The 16,505-nt window shown below is 45.2% G+C and overlaps 1 protein-coding gene across 2 annotated transcripts in view; it reads left to right on the top strand.

The window, feature by feature from the left end:
- Positions 1-16,505, top strand: part of CPNE2 (copine 2) — a 147,533-nt gene that overhangs the window by 96,945 nt on the left and 34,083 nt on the right. For both annotated transcript variants that reach the window (XM_060253957.1, XM_060253958.1), the window contains exons 9-11: positions 1,060-1,146; positions 2,822-2,881; positions 9,179-9,312. In XM_060253957.1, coding sequence (XP_060109940.1) covers positions 1,060-1,146; positions 2,822-2,881; positions 9,179-9,312 — 281 coding nt within the window. The remainder of the gene's footprint in view (positions 1-1,059; positions 1,147-2,821; positions 2,882-9,178; positions 9,313-16,505) is intronic.

Genomic DNA, 16,505 nt, shown 5'->3' with positions numbered 1-16,505 from the left:
GATGAGATCAGGTTATACCATGCTGCCTTTCCTCCCTTATTCCTCTGTAGGAATTGTAAAAAAGCTCTATGGTTTTATCTTCACAATTCCTAGAGAGGGGTGACATCACTTCTAGGTTTTCCTGAAGTGAAGTCATGCTGTCGCTGCTGTTGTTCCCCCATGTCTGCACCCCAACTCCCACTGGTTGCCTGGCAACCATACAGCATGCAGAGAGAAGCACCTATAACCTCCCTTAGGGTTGTCAGAAGCATGTCTGGAACCCTTGGGAGCTTTTGGGGGGTGGGGCATGGGAACTGAAATCACCAATGCTTAGGGGTGCCAGGTTTCCATGATGCACTGGCACAGGGTGAGAGAGAACCTTCCAGGAAGTGACATCATCATGTCAGGGACATCACATGGCTCTGATATGAGATCAAAACTCAATTGTAAAATTGCCCTCAAACCATAGAGTTTTGCCCAAAACCCAGAGTGTCATCGTGTGATGCTCTGACATGATGGCATCACTTCTGTGTGACATCATCACATTGAGGACGTCACTGTGCAATGTTGCTGTTTGGGGGCAGGGCTTCCCCCACTGACCAAGCCCCCAAAAGTGGAGGATCCCCTGGCTCTGCCTGGGCAATGGGAATCCTTCCAATGCTGGAACCTGGAAGTGACATCACTGACACTTTGAGATTTCATCTGATCTCTGTGTTATGAAGTATAGAGTTTGGAAAGATTCCTAGAGTATAGAGTTTGGGAAGATTTTCCCATTTTGCTCACTCTGTTCAATTGAGAACCAGGAGAGATGGTGGAATGTCAGCAGGAGTTTGCTTTTCAGTAGCAAGCAAATGGCAAGTCTAGCTACTCGCACTGCTGTTTTCACATACTCAAGTCACCCTATGGAGCCACTATCAGCTCCATTGTGAAACTTATGTGTAACCATGTAAACAGTATAATTCTCACAATGAAGCCAATAGTGGCTCTAAGGAATGCTTTGTAGATGCAAAAACAGAATGTGGGAGGATTTGTTTTCAGAAAGTCTTTTCATTGACTTCTGTCTGTATGTCTTTCTTCCAGGTAGAATTTGAGTGCATTAACCCCAAAAAGCAGAAGAAGAAACGGAGCTATAAGAACTCTGGCATCATCATAGTGAAATCCTGCAAAGTGAGTTGATCTGTGCAAACTGTGAAAGTGATCCTCAAACAGTTGTTAAAATTCTCCTGACATCTGCTTCTTGTAAGTAAAAGCAGTTTTGGTGGGGAGAGTGGAGGGAAATAGATTGAGCAGGAGAAGTAGCAGGAATAGGTCTCTGCCGCTTTGCTATCCACGGGAATGGGAGTTGTAGTGGAGAAATGATGATCAAGGAAGTGTTAAGCATTGTTTTCCTGCCTTCTCCCTGTCCTCTGCTCCAGATTCTGCTTGTTCTTGAATGAAGTAGCAGTTGATGGTTTTAATCCTGCATTTTTGCATAGGGTGTCCGTAAGTTCCTGTAATTCTGGTCATTAGTGATATGCGCAACTTCCCAAACAGTGTATCATAAGTCTTGAAATAAATTCTTAGATCCCAGAAAGGCTGCTTCTGCAGCAGTGTTTTTCCCAACATGGAAAGCAGATCATCAACAGGCATGAATAAGCATGACTGCTAGTATTCTCTGGGATTTACCCTTTGAGCTGGAGAAAAAGAACCCTGGGGCTCATCTCAGAGTGTTTGTGGACATTTCTTCCACAGCTGCTGTAGAGACAAGGCGAAACTGAGTTCTGCTTTCAAATGGCACAGAGCAGCTCCCCCATTTAGACTTTTAAAAGCTTTCCCCTCCTGCTTTCCCTGCTGAGCTGAGGAAAGTACTGGTGTGAACCTGGGTGTCCCAGATCCCAGGCCTCACACTGTAACCACTGCACCACATTGGGTCTGCCTTTGGGTCTTCCACTTTTTGACCTTACATTAATACCAGTCTGTATAACAAGAAAGAATCAGCTAGGCTCAGTGTGAGCTGCCCATTCAGCACAAGGTAGTTCCAGGGGCCCCATGCAGGCATTCCCTCAGTTGTCAATTGTTGAGTGGTTGACTTCCCCATGTACAATTCTTATTAAGATAAATCCCTTCAGGAATTCTTGCTCAGCATTCCACTAGCTTGATTACCCCAGTGTACAGCTACAGCCACATCTTATGAAATGGTTAATAATGGCAGAGTTCATGCTCTGTGAATAATTTTTTTTTAATCAGACTAAATATAATTAGACTAAGAGGTGCAACCTAATTTGCTTAATATTGTTGCCTTTGAAATTTGGAAGTTTGGAATTGGCCTTAGAGGGCAAAAAGATGGCTTTGTAAACTGTGATTAGTGGAGTTGGGGTGAGGGGTTGCTTATGAGAGAAGAGAAGCCATACTGATGTTGGGGTCCTAGGGCTGAGGTCTGGTATTTAAAATGTTCCCTGACTTGGATGGTCCAGGCTAGCCCCATCTCTTCAGGTCTCAGAAACTAAGCAGAGTCGGCCACAGCTGATGTTTGGATGGGAGACTACTGAGGAATACCAGGGTCATAACGCAGAGGCAGGCAATGGCAAACAGCCTCTATTTGTCTCTTGCCTTGCAAACTCTATGGGGTTGTCATAAAGCAGCTGCAACTTGACGGCATTTCCCACTAGCAGTATAGAATTACCTTGCTCAGGAAAGGATTTGTTTTGTTTAAAAAAAAAAGTCTAAGGCTAGCAAGAATGATCATTCTGCTTTCAAACATAATGAATGTTCTGCAAAAGCAACCTGTTATTTACATTAAAATTATTGCATCTTTCCCATCCCTCTCCCCCTCCCCTTCCCATTTCTTTAAACTCCCTTTAAGATCACCAGAGATTATTCCTTCCTGGACTACATCCTTGGGGGCTGCCAGCTAATGTTTACGGTAAGGACTCTTCCATTCATTTAGCTGTAATCTTGGAAGCTAAGCAGGGTCAACTCTGGCTGGTATTTGGATGGGAGACCTCCAAGGAAGACCAGGGATGTGACATGGAGGCAGGCAGTGGCAAACCACCTCTGAACATCTCTTGCCGTAACCCTACATGGTTGCCATAAGACAACTGTGACTTTGTGGCACTTTCCACCACAGCTGTGATAAATATGACAATATACTGGAGGAGGGGTCCAAACTGGCAGTAACTGTCCAGGAGAGAGATCTTAGCATGGTGGTAGATACCTCACCAAAGATTGTGACTCTGTGTGCAACTGCGATAAAACAGGCAAATGCTGTGCTGGGGATTATTAGGAAAGGGATTGAAAACAAATCAACAGGTATCATAATGCCCCTCCATAAATCTGTGGTTCAGCTTTATATGGAATACTGTGTATAGTTCTGGTCACCAGAGCTCAAAAAAAGATATTATAGCTTTGGAAGAGTGGCAGAAAAGGGCAAATGAAATGATTAAGAGGATTGAACACCTTTCCTATGAAGAAGGTTGAAGAGATTAAGGATTTTTAGCTTGGAGAAATGATGATAGAAGAAGACATTGGATTTGTATCCCACCCTTCACTCTGAGTCTCAGAGCGGCTCACAATCTCCTTTACGTTCCTCCCCCACAACAAACACCCTGTGAGGTAGGTGTGGCTGAGAGAGCTTGAACATAAGCTGTCCTTTCAAGGACAACTCTGCGAGAGCTATGGCTGACCCAAGGCCATTCCAGCAGCTGCAAGCAGAGGAATAGGGAATCAAACCCAATTCTCCCAGATAAGAGTCCATACACTTAACCACTATGCCAAACTGGCGCTACACCAAGTACAAAGGAAAAACCTTTCTTCAGTTTGAAAAGGGAAACAGGAGAGTGGCTGTGGTGAACTCTGTGCCCCAGCCAGTCATAAACTCCATCTTTAGAGTGGTGGAACTTTATGGGCTGAAGATTACCAGCTTCTGAAGATCGGAGGCAGTGAATTCTGAATAGCACAAAGGGTGGTTTACTTTCTGTAAATAGTTTAAAGTTTACCTAGAGAGTAAATAATATTTTTTTCTGCAATGATATGATGGCTGTAGAATGAAGTTATTGTACTCCCTTGAACGGAATGAATGGAAGTGAAAATATATCATCCAGGGCCTTCGTTTCACCCACCAGTTCAACATAATCCTATTACAGACAGAATTCAGCTGCCCCAGCAGGAATAATTTGTGGGTATGAAACACTGCTGGAGCAGCCTGGAGGAGTCTACAGATCCATTGTGTAGGCAAGCGCTGTGGATTTCAGAGTTTGTCTCCTGTCAGCCCTTATTCTAATTGCAAACGAGGCATGAAGTAAAACAATTCACAATATCAGTCCAGTTATTGTGTGTGTTCATAAAACCACCGTTTAGGCAAATGCAATTTCTTTTCCCATTTTGCTGTCAACTCTAAAGTGAAAAAACATCCAACCACACCAGCAGTTTCCTCATAAATCTTAATTATTTTTAGGAATGATTTTCCACCCTTCCACCTTTACACACTGTAAGATTCCTTGATGAACTTGTCACTTGAGCAAATGACGAAGCCTGCCCCAATTAGCAGGACTGGCCCATGTGTGAGAAGGGCTGGTTGAAGACATTTTGGTGCCTCAAGATGGAAAATCAAAATGTCATCCCCCACGCGCATGCTAATTAACAATCCGCCCTGAAGTTTTCCTGCACCGACTACTTTGGAATGAGCTAGAGATGCTGTTCAACGAGGCTTTTGCAAGAGAACATCCTGGCGGATTGTGCCAGCTTGAAATCTGCCACTCTGCTGCCTTTAATGTGTTGCCCATAATCTGTAGACTTCCATCTTGCATAGCCCACTTCCTTCTCCAAGGGTTTATCAAAGAAATTGGGAGTACGTGCCTTCTGTATGTTCCAGGCTCCGCAGAATGTGTTCTTTATGTGCCATCAAGTAGCTTCCAAGAGGTCCTATCATTGACAGCTTTACTTGGGGCTTGGAAACTGAAGACTGTGGGCCAGTTTGCTGTAGTGGTTTAGTGTGCGGACTCTTATGTGGGAGAACCAGGTTTGATTCCCCACTCCTCCACCTGCACCTGCTGGGATGGCCTTGGGTTAGCCACAACTCTGGCAGAGGTTGTCCTTGAAAGGGCAGCTGCTGAGAGAGCCCTCTCAGCCCCACCCACCTCACAGGGTGTCTGTTGTGGAGGGAGAAGATATAGGAGATTGTAAGAGAGAAGGAGATTCAGAGAGAAGGGCAGGGTATAAATCTGCAGTCTTCTTCTTTTATTGACTCAATCCTTCCCATGTCAAGTCTTCCTCTTTATTATTTATTTATTTACTTCCTCTGTATCCCAGCTTTCTCCCCAATAGCGACCCACAGTGGCTTACATCATTTTCTTCTCCTCCATTTTATCTTCACATCTGCCCTGTGAGGTAGGTTAGGCCGAGAGAGTGTGACTGACCCAAGGTCATCGAACGAACTTTTCATGGCACAGGTGGGGACTCGAACCTGGGTGTCCCAGATGCTAGTCTGGCCTCTTAACCACTACACCACCCTGGCTCTCTTTTCCAACTGCCTTCAACTTTCCCTGTGCTCGGGGCTGCTTTTGTAGCAGGAACTCCTTTGCATATTAGGCCACACACCACTGATGCAGCCAATCCTCCAAGAGCTTGCAGGGCTCTTTGTACAGGGCCTACTGTAAGCTTCAGGAAGATTGGCTACATCAGGGGTGTATGGCCTAATATGCAAAGGAGTTCCTGCTATAAAAAAAGCCCTGCCTGAGTTTGTTGTCTTTTCTGGTGAGTCTTGTCTTCTCATGGTGTGATCAAAGTACAATAGCCTCAGTGTAGAAATTTTAACTTCTGTTTTGTGAAATAGGCCTACAAAACACACACACAGCATGCGCATGTGGTTCTGGGCTTTCAAAGAATTCACACAGATACAGTGAAAGGTTTTGAAATGATGAGGCACTGTTGCACAGGAGGAGATTGCCTTGTTGACCTTTCTTACTTTAAAAAAAAGTTTTGAGTACTTGATTGATGTTCTGCAGACGCACACTATTTCTGGATATTTTTAAACCCTTAAAACCTTACAAAATGGCTTCAGCATGCGACTGTGTCTGTCATTTGTCTCCACTTGTGTTGCAGAGAGCATCTGACTCATGCAGACAAGAAGATTCGCACCTCCTGGCCATAAAAACGCAAAATACAGCCTCAGCTTGTCTTGGGGCCATGTAGAAAAGGTCCACTTGGATCTCCAATTGTCACCACTAGTCTTCACTTGAAGGTCCACCTCAATCTCCACTTGTTTTGCTGTTGTAAACTGGGTCCCCTGCTTTGTTAATAGAGAAAAAAAAGCCAATTTTAACGTATACCCCCTTTAAAATGCCAGCAACACAGCAGGAAGCCACGTTTCTAATTGAGAATGAAGGGGAATAACCCTTCCCTGGATTACCCAGAGGTAAACAGGCTACCTGAGCCTCCAGTTTGCATTTTATGGGTGGAGGGAGATGCATAGTCTTCATCACATCAGATTGAGCCCTAAGAGGACTCTTGGCCCTATTTTGCGCACCAACTACGTTTGCAGTAGCTGTGTGGGAAGAATCCCATTCTCTGGCACATAAGATACTTTGCTTTGGGGGTCCAGAAACTGATCTCTCAGACCAATACAATTTGTGAGCCACCAAGCAAAGCAGAGTCCGCCAGGCATGGCTTGTGGCTGGCCAAGTGCTTGGCAATCACAACCACAAGCCTCAGATTCAGCAGGAGCTCACAGGAGTGCAGCTCCTGAACCTTTCTGAGGGCTCCCCCCCATCTACCTTGTCCATTGAATAGTAGGTGCAGCTGCATAACAATCCCTGGATTAGGAGAGTGGGCAGCCAGCTCAGGAGCTTTGCCACACCCCCAGCAGCCCTCATTAACCCGTGGAGAAGCCCGTGCCACCCTTTCTCCACTTCTGATGTTATTTTGGGCTGCGGGTGGCTTGCTGGCCTTTTGACTGGGGCAGGGGGGCAGCCCAAGAGAGCCCTAGGCGAACGAGGCCTGCTTGGGCTGGTTGGATCTCTAGCCAGCATAAGCAAGCCTCACTCACCCAGGGTTCTCCTTTCTTGTATCGGGTTGCTTTTGGTTGGGGGGGGCAGCGGCATATGCTAATGAGTTATGCTAATGAGCTCCACCACCTGTTTTTCTACAAAATAACCCATGCACAGCCAGCATCCCTTTTGCAGGCCAGCAGCAGAAAGTGGAGTTCTGTTGAGCTTCCAGTGGACTGTGCTTGCCTCAGAGCATCACAACTTCTGCACGCCTGCATTCTCTTCAAAACCAAAGTTCTTTTTTGAGACCAGGTGCCTGAATACCATGCAACAGGCAATGAATCTCTGTGCAAAAACAAGAGTGTAGAAAGGCCCTAACATTTTGGGGGACATTAATCCATTAGGTGTATCCCTGACATCTTTTTGGATGACTTATTCTTGAGGATAAGCAGAAGCAATAACTCTGTAAGTGTCGACTGGAACCATCTGACATTTCAAATGAGTGCTGGAGTTGACCCAAGGAGAAGGTCATCTTTCTGGTTCTTTTCCCAGGGCAATCTCTGGTTCATGGATGGCCTAGTATTAATTTGACTCAGACAATCTTCCTTAAAAGTTCCATGTCCTCCTGGGAGGTTTGAGAAATGTGCAACATCCATGACACAAGAGACATTACATCTCTTCTTGCCTTCACTGCCTGCCAGTTCTCTTTTTGGGATCTGTGCTGATTAAAAACTGTGTGCTTCTTTGTAACTTGAATGTTGCACTATGTTTCCCCTCCTCCAGTTGCCCTAAACTTCTGTTTCTGAATGCAGCACACAGGGTTATGTGTCTGCATTTGCACATACATGCACGCTCTGAGCATATACATTTTTGTTTGTTGTTTTTGGTCTACAGAGATACGAAGGGGAAGGAAGAGTTGTCATAGAAACTAGGATGAGTACAAGTGCATTACACACACAGCCAAACTATTGCATCATGGCATGCTGGCACAAAAGGGGAGAATAGTGGCTTTCTGACAGCCAAATAAGCAAGTGCCGAAAGCAGGGAATCATCTTTCCAAAGCTTTAGCCAGTGAGGAATCAGAGTGCCTTTGTGGCAGGTATCAGAGTCATACAATAACACCATATTATCCTACTTGGTACCCCCTGTCTTCCTGTCGGTTAGTGCAAAACAGTAGTTAGTGCTGGGATTTGAGAACACAGTGAAGAAGTGGAATATAAATGTAAGAATTAAATATAACACAGTTCCAAATTCTGTTCTCTGAGAAGGGCAGAATTGGGATTGAACAATTAAACCATCTTGGAAGCATCCTTTACAGACTCTTGGGGTGGGAAGATGAGGGCACTGTCCACTTCTGTATGGACACCAGTCAAGGAAGAGTCCACTAGGAATTTTTAGGAAAGGGATTGTAAACAAAGCAGCCAGTATTGCAGCGGTGTTCCCTCTAAGCTGAGTTAGCATGAGCTAGCTCACAGATTTTAAGCCTCCAGATCACACATTTTTGTTTTAGCTCAGTTAGGATGGCCTCAGAGCACAATAATGTATGCAGTAGCTCACAACTTGAATGCCAGTAGCTCACAACTTTAATACCGTTAGCTCACAAAGCAGAATTTTTGCTTACAAGACTCTGCAGTTTAGAGGGAACATTGTATTGCAGTGCCCTTGTTTGGAACACTATGTGCAGTTCTGGTTGCCATATCTCAAGAAAGATATTGCAGTGTTGAGACAGGTATAAAAGGAGATCAAACAAGATGATTTGGCGTTGGAGCACCTTTCCTATTAGAAAATGCTGGAGATTCTGGAACTTTTCAGCCTAGAAGAAAGCTGCTAAAGGGAGACAAAGACAGAAGCTTATAAAATTATGAATGGGTTGGAGAAAGTAGATAGAGGGAGCTTTTTCTCCATCTTCAGTATTATTAGAACTGTGTTGGGAACTTTTTATTGAGGACGAACTTTTTATCAAGCAAAGGCAAAAAATAAGATAAAACTGTGCTCTAGGACATTACAATGAACATATGTTATCAGTATGGCAATGGGCTTTTCAAACCAACTCTGCTGCAATTAAAATGTTATATCTTTGTTTACTATGGTGCATCCGGGTTCAGATCCCAATTTCAACCATGGATTTCTTCCTGAGTGACTTTCAGCAAGTCTGTAATGCCCAAATTAGTATTCAACACTCATAAATAACATTTTTCTGGCTGCAAATAAAGGTGTTTTTTTCCCCTCCCTTTCAGGTTGGAATTGACTTCACGGCATCCAATGGGAATCCCCGGGACCCCACCTCTTTACACTACATTAACCCTATGGGAACAAATGAATACCTTTCAGCCATTTGGGCCGTGGGGCAGATCATCCAGGACTATGACACGTATGTTCTTTTCTGCCTGCTTGAACTAAGCTTGTAAATCCATGAAGGAATATGTCTCCTGGTTACCAACCATGAAATTCAAGGTTCTAGTACTGAGATCTCTTTTATGATGTTTTATTGCTGATCTTTCATGCGTTATGATGGTTCCATTTCTGATTTTATTTTATTTTAGAAAAACAGCGAGGGGTGCAGAAAAGAAAAGAGGGGAAAGGATTATATAACATAATTACATTTGTCAAAGACAGTCATGTAGCACATAATGTATAGGACAGAGAATAATTTCCCTTTCATCCCCTTCATTATGATTTGTAAGATATTATCTATAAAATACAATCATTCTTATTTCTGTTGGGGTACACTTGTATTCATCATTTAAGCTTTATGTTTCAAACTTCATAACTAATCCATTTTGACTACATGGGTTTCATCATTACTACATCATTCAATGGCCCTGTTCACACACATTGTTGAGTCCATGTTAAACTGACCCAGTTCTGTTCCGAATATCTTTGTTCTGGATATTATCTATCAGACTGCCATACTGCAATTCAAATCACTCCACGGTGAAACCGTCTTCTGCCATCCACACGACGGCACCATGCAGTTCTTTTTTTCCTACACTATCATGCGCATGTGCGCATTATGCACATATGCACTTGCACATAGGTTAAAACATTATATGGTTATGCACATATAGCTAAGTACGTAGTAAAAAAAACTGGCAACCGTAAACCGGATGTCTGAGGCTCCTTTTGCTCTGGAAAAGCCTTCAGACATCCGGAAGTTGGTTAATATTGCAGCAGAACTATCCAGATGGAGAAACCTATGAGGTGAAACCAGAGAATTCAAAAAACACTGCAAAGGAGCAGGTAACAAAATAATCTGGTTCCGAGAAGGATTGCGGGGGGTGGGCTACCACGAGTTAATACCAGGAGACAGATGTTGCTGTCTGATCAGCCACTTTAAATCCAGAACGAAACAGCAGCGGCATCTGATTATACTGTGCATCTGAACAGGGCCAATGTAACATATTTTTGCTACTTCTTCATATTCATAACCTTTAATAGATTAGTATGCCACAATGTAAAAGGAAGTCTATCTGATATAGAGGATCCATTTATATTTAGGATATTGCATTTAGAACAGATTTTAATTTTACTTGTTTTTCATTACCATTCATTTGGATATGATATTTTTCGCATTTTAAGTTTTTCTCCTGTTGGCATAATACACATAATACATACTCTGTCTTTCCTCAGATTTTGTAATAGACCTGTTTTTCAAATAGGTTTTTAATTTTGCCATTACTGCATATTCAGCAAGTTTATTTTTCCATTCTTCTAAACATGGACAGATGTCTATTTTCCATTTTGCTGCATGATTAGTTTTAGCTACTGTCACCATGTATTTGAATAGCTCTTCTAAAGTTTTTGGTAATTTGTTATGAAGAACACCTAATAATAGCACGCTCTTGGTTTCCATTGGGAATTTAAACTTTAATATATTCTGCATTTTTCAGTGTATTACTTTCCAATATCTTTTTTGCTTTTTTACAAGTCCATCACGTATGAAAGAAGGTTCCATCTGTGTCTTGACATTTCCAGTATTTTCCTTCGTAGTTTTTATGTGCTTTCTCAATGTCCTTTGGAGTTATATACCATCTGAAAAACATTTTGTGCCAGTTTTCTCTTAGTGACTGTCAGACTGTAAATCTGGTATCTTTTTCCCATAGTCGTTCCTATTGTTGCAGAGATATCTGTTCTTTAAGGAAGATGAACAAGTGAAAAAAATGTATGATTAAGTGGATGCACACTTAATCATATATTTTTTTACTTGTTCATCTTCCGTTTCTAGCTGGAGTAAAATCTTATATATTCATCATAGTAAATGCTTTTTTGTTTTATAATCAACTGCTCAGTCGTATCTCTTAGAACTCCACTCATGATCTCCTTTAGTCTTAAGACTAATTGATAATATATCAGCCATTGATTGTTTACACCTTCATCTTTAATATCTTGCCAAGACTTGATTTTCTCCTGAGTGTTTATGATCATGCCATAAGTTAAAAAAATCATGCTATAAGTTAAAAAATCATTTTTATTTCTCATATTCTTATCATAATGACCTTCTATTGGAGACATAAGCAAAGAGTTTGAGACACTCAAATTCCAGCATGTAAAGAATGTTCTCAAAAGTCCGTCTCCGATTACGTGACTTTTTCTTGCATTATGATCTTTTTAGTCCATTTCTTAATAAGTAATTGTGTAGGCCTTCATCAAGATCTGCTGATTCTAATTTTACTGTTGGGTTTTTAATCTGGTCCACAATCTAGAGCAAACCTGCTGCTTTGTAATATAATTTTTTATTTGGGATTGATAAACCCCTTCTCTTTCTCTCATCTTGTAATATTTTGAAGCTTATTCTTGGATCTTCTTCGTGGTCTCTGTGCTTCACACTCATGGGGTGAAGCGCCAGTGCCGATCCCCGATCAGCAATTCCAAAGTCCGGGATTTTTCGCTGCCTGACACCGGTAGGTATGTGCAACAGCCCAGTGTGCATGCCTACCCGGTAGGCGCGAATATCCCATCAATTCCTTCTTTACCACCACGTCAGATAGACTTGTTTTCGTCACTCCGGTCGGTAGTTATTACTTTTTTCCTTCTCTGGGTTCTCTTCGTTATTGGTTCTGGCCTCGTTGTCGTTCCAACCGACCCAATCATTCCAGGGAGTCGATCGCCCCCACAAGTGTGGGGGCTCGACATCCCATTCGGAACCATTGACCCCGGCCAAGAAGGCCAAAGAGGCCCGGGACTCACGCTCTGCTGAGCCCAGGAAGCACAAGGAGAAAAAGAGGCGCCAAGACAGGCAGTCCCCTTCTCCGCCACTGAAGGACCCGGCGATCGTTCCGGAGAAAATCCTCGCTTCTCCGATTCGACCGAAGAGCCCCTTGGGTCTGACAGATGTTCCACAGACCTCTCTCTCCAGCTCCGACCAGGAGGTTGACCCTATAGAATGGTCGGCAGACTCAAAAGAGGGCGGCGATCCTAGCTCGGCATCAGACTTAGAGGTTTCACAGCCGAGGTACCGCTCGACACCGAAGATGCCCTTGATCCAGCCTGAGAGATTCGGGGAGCCTTCAGACCCTTTTAGATGTCCTCATCCTCTGCCCAACTGGGACCCGCGACCGTGGGCTTATCCGTTTGGTGGCTACCCTTACCATTCTCCATACCCGTGGTACCCTCCTCAGAACCCCAATTGGGATCAGCACTTGGAGGCTTCGCACCACTCTAGAGTCACGGCACACTCTCCACCAGGTCGCTGAGAGGCATTAATGCCGACTTTGACCCCAAGGTTGGTCAGGAAGCCGGCATGCTCCAGCGGTTCTGATGTCGAGAGAACTTCCTCGACTAGGATTGCCATTGACACCCCAGGTTTACCATCGGCTGAGAGCGGATCGTCTTTGCCATCGACCTCCAATGACAATGGGGAAGAGCAATCGGGCCATCAGGTGGGATCGTCCCCAGAATCTAGAATAGCTGAGGACCTTCCAGTCTCTCCTTCAGAAGATTTGAAGTCCTATGGGGAACTCATTAAAAGGATGGCGAATTCCTTGTCTTTGCCTGAGGTCCAGCCTCAACCGGTCATTGACATTATGCAGAAGGATACTTCAACAGCGGTAGCCCTTTCCATTACCAAGGTCATCTTGCAAGCCATCAAAGATCCTTGGTCCAAGCCTGCCTCAACCCCTATCTTGTCCAAGTGCATGGATCACATGTATAGGATCCAGGAGCAGGGCGCAGAGTTCCTCTTCAACCATCCACGCCCCAACTCTGTAGTAGTGTCGTCCTCCTTTAAGGCTAAGAAGACCCATGCCTCACCTCCAGATAAAGAGGGGAAGAGGATTGATACGTTTGGCAGGCGCTTCTATTCTGCGGGCACTCTGGGGATCAAAATTTTTAATTATTCTGCATGCATGGCGAGGTACCAGTATTCCCTATGGGAGCAGCTTTCACCGCTGCTGGCTTCTCTGCCTGAGGATAAGCGCACCTTGGCTAAGAAGGCTCAGAGGGAGGGAATGCTCCTGGCAAAACAACAGCTGCAGACTTCTAAACTTGTGGACACTGCAGCTAAAACTCTTACCTCGGCTATTATGTTGCGTCGTCACTCTTGGCTTCGGTCCACTGCTCTCCAGTTGGACACAAGATCCTGGGTCAAGGATCTTCCTTTTGAGCGTGAAGATTTATTCAGCTCCACTACGGATGCGGTCCTACGGGAGATGGACAAGAGTATAAAGACGTCTCGTAACTTGGGAGTACCTACATCTTCCTCTTGCCCTGGCAAGTCTCGCCCATGATCCAAACAATGGCCTAAGAAGCCCTACCATGCCAAATCCCCTGAGGGTTCATGGAAGCTGTGTACGGGGCAGCATGAGGCTAAGAGTTCCTTCGCTGCAGGAGGAAAAACCAAGTTTTCTTTTTTCCCCTCGCATATGGGAAAATCTATGGCTGGCAGGAATCCCAAGCAGGGACTTTGACTTTGGTATCCCCCTTTCTTCCCCGCCCCCTCCTCAGGACCCACCAGCCTCCACAGTTTCTTGCAAGCCTGGCATCAGATTACCACCGACAAGTGGGTCTTGTCCATTATACAGGAGGGTTATGTGATAGAATTTGTTCACCCCCCTTCGTATCTCTGATTGGTGATCACACGTCCTACAGCAGTTTTGCTGGAGGAAGTCCAAAATCTGCTCAGCAAGTGAGCAATAGAACCCGTTCCCAATCATCTCAAGGCCCAGGGGTTCTACTCCAGGTACTTCACGGTTCCCAAGCGGGACAGCGGACTTCGTCCGATCATGGATCTGAGGGGCCTGAACAAATTCATCGCTTATCAGAAGTTCAGAATGCTGACTCTGCAAAGCATCCTTCCACTCATCAACAAAGGAGATTGGATGGCTACCCTGGACTTGAAGGATGCCTACTTCCACATCAGCATCCTCCCCAGTCACAGGAGGTTTCTTTGGTTTGCCATTGGGATGCACCATTTTCAATATTAGGTGCTCCCTTTTGGGCTCTCTATGGCCCCCAGGGTCTTCACAAAGACCATGGTTGTTGTGGTAGCTTACCTTCGGCTCCAGGGTATCATCCTTTTTCCCTACATACACGATTGGTTGGTGGTTGCTGTGTCCGAGGCTTCTCTCAGAGCGCATCTACAGGTGGTTCTCAGCCTCTTGAGTGCACTAGGATTTCTGGTGAACGAGAAGAAATCTCACCTGGTCCCAACGCAAAGAGTTCAGTTTATCGGAGCGAGTTTGGACACCACCCAGCATCTGGTGTTTCTTCCAGATTCCCGGGTGTTGGATATCATCCCTGATCTCCCTGGTCCAGCTCATTCATACGGTGAGATGCGCTTCTGTTCTGCAGATCCAACATTTCTTGGGCCTCTTGGCGGCTACTACCAATGTTCTGTGCTTTGCGAGGCTGAGGATGCTAGTCCTCCAGCTCTGGTTCATCAGGAACTACAGTCCGGTGAGAGATTTCCCCTCCAAGATTCTCCACGTTCCTTTGCTGGTGCTTCAATCTCAGGATTGGTGGAAGCTGAAGTCCAATCTTTGTGGAGGAGCTCCGTTTCATCTCTCTCTCTCCCCTCGCTCACGGTAACAACAGATGCCTCGCTGTGGGGGTGGGGAGCGCATCTCGGAGATCTCGCATAGGTGGCCCATGGCCCCCGTCGATGACTCACCATCATATCAATTTTTTAGAGCTTATGGCAGTTCATCTGGCCTTGAGGTCGTTTCAACCCCTAATCAGTGGTCAGACCGTAGCTGTGATGTTGGACAACACGACAGCTGTCAGTTATATAAATCACCAAGGGGGGACTGTGTCCAGAAGGCTGTGTGCTTTGGCAATGCAGCTTTGGGAGACCTGCATAGCTTCGCAGACTTTCATTGTAGCCCCCAACCTACCCGGGGAGCTAAATGTTCAAGCAGACTCCTTGAGCAGGGGAGAGTTCTCCCATCGTGAATGGGAACTGAACTGGAGATACCTCGAGCCTCTGTTCCAGGGATGGGGTCACCCCAGAATAGACATGTTTGCCACGGTGAACAATCGGAAGTGCGAACAATTCTGCACATGGGGAGGGACAGACCCAAGATCCCTAGGGGACAGTCTTCTGCTTCCATGGGTGGACAAGTTCCTCTACCTGTTTCCACCCTTGCCTCTTCTCACCAGAGTGCTTCACAAATTGACACAGGAGCATCTGGAGTGTATCCTAGTTGCTCCTTGGTGGCCTCAACAGACGTGGTTTCCTGTTCTCCTAGCCATGGCAGGGGGGTGTCACCACAAGTTCCCGTTGGAACCAGACCTCCTTTTGGCTCAAGGTGGCCGCCTGTTTCACCATGACATCCCTCACCTCAAATTGACGGCTTGGAGGGTTAGCTTCTAGAATTCTCTGACAGAGTGCAACATGTCAAGTTGAACAGTAGAAAGCTGTCAACTCACCACTCCTATGCAGGAAAGTGGTCTAAGTTCTTGTCCTTTCTACAGAACAAAGGTATCAATATGCACATTCTGCTGGTCTTGAGTTTGTGTTTGAGTTTTTACTTTCTCTTGTTGATGCTGGACTTAATCATTCTTCGGTTCGAGTATATCTAGCTGCCATCTCGGCTCATCATGACCCTGTGGATGGTGCTTCGGTTTTTACCCATCAGCATACAAAACGTTTTTTTGAAGGGTCTTCTGCGGCTTCACTCTCCGTCTAAGGCTTTTTCTCCTGCTTGGGATCTGACGCTTGTACTGGACCAACTGTCTAGGCAGCCTTTTGAACCCTTGGCTACCTGCCCATTGCATCTTCTAGCCTGGAAGACTGCCTTCTTAGTGGCCGTCACTACGGCCAGGAGGGCAGGTGAGCTCGTGGCTCTGTGATGTGATGCTCCGTACATTTCCTTTCAGGACGATGGGGTGTCCTTGGCCCCGGACATCTCGTTCCTCCCTAAGGTGATGTCTAGTTTCCACCTTAATTTGGAAGTCTTTTTACCCATTTTTTACCCTTCTCCTTCTTCGGTGGAAGAGAGACATGTGCACGCCTTGGATGTTAAGAGGGCGTTGTTTTTTGTGCATCGCACCAAGCCGTTCAGGAAGGATCCCAATCTATTTGTCTCCCATGCGGCGCCTAGGTTGGGTCTCAAGATCTCCTCACAG

The sequence above is a fragment of the Heteronotia binoei genome, chromosome 14 (assembly GCF_032191835.1).
Source record: "Heteronotia binoei isolate CCM8104 ecotype False Entrance Well chromosome 14, APGP_CSIRO_Hbin_v1, whole genome shotgun sequence".
NCBI lineage: Eukaryota > Metazoa > Chordata > Lepidosauria > Squamata > Gekkonidae > Heteronotia > Heteronotia binoei.
The sequence above is the reverse complement of the archived record's forward strand: the minus strand, read 5'-3'. Positions and strand labels throughout refer to the sequence as shown.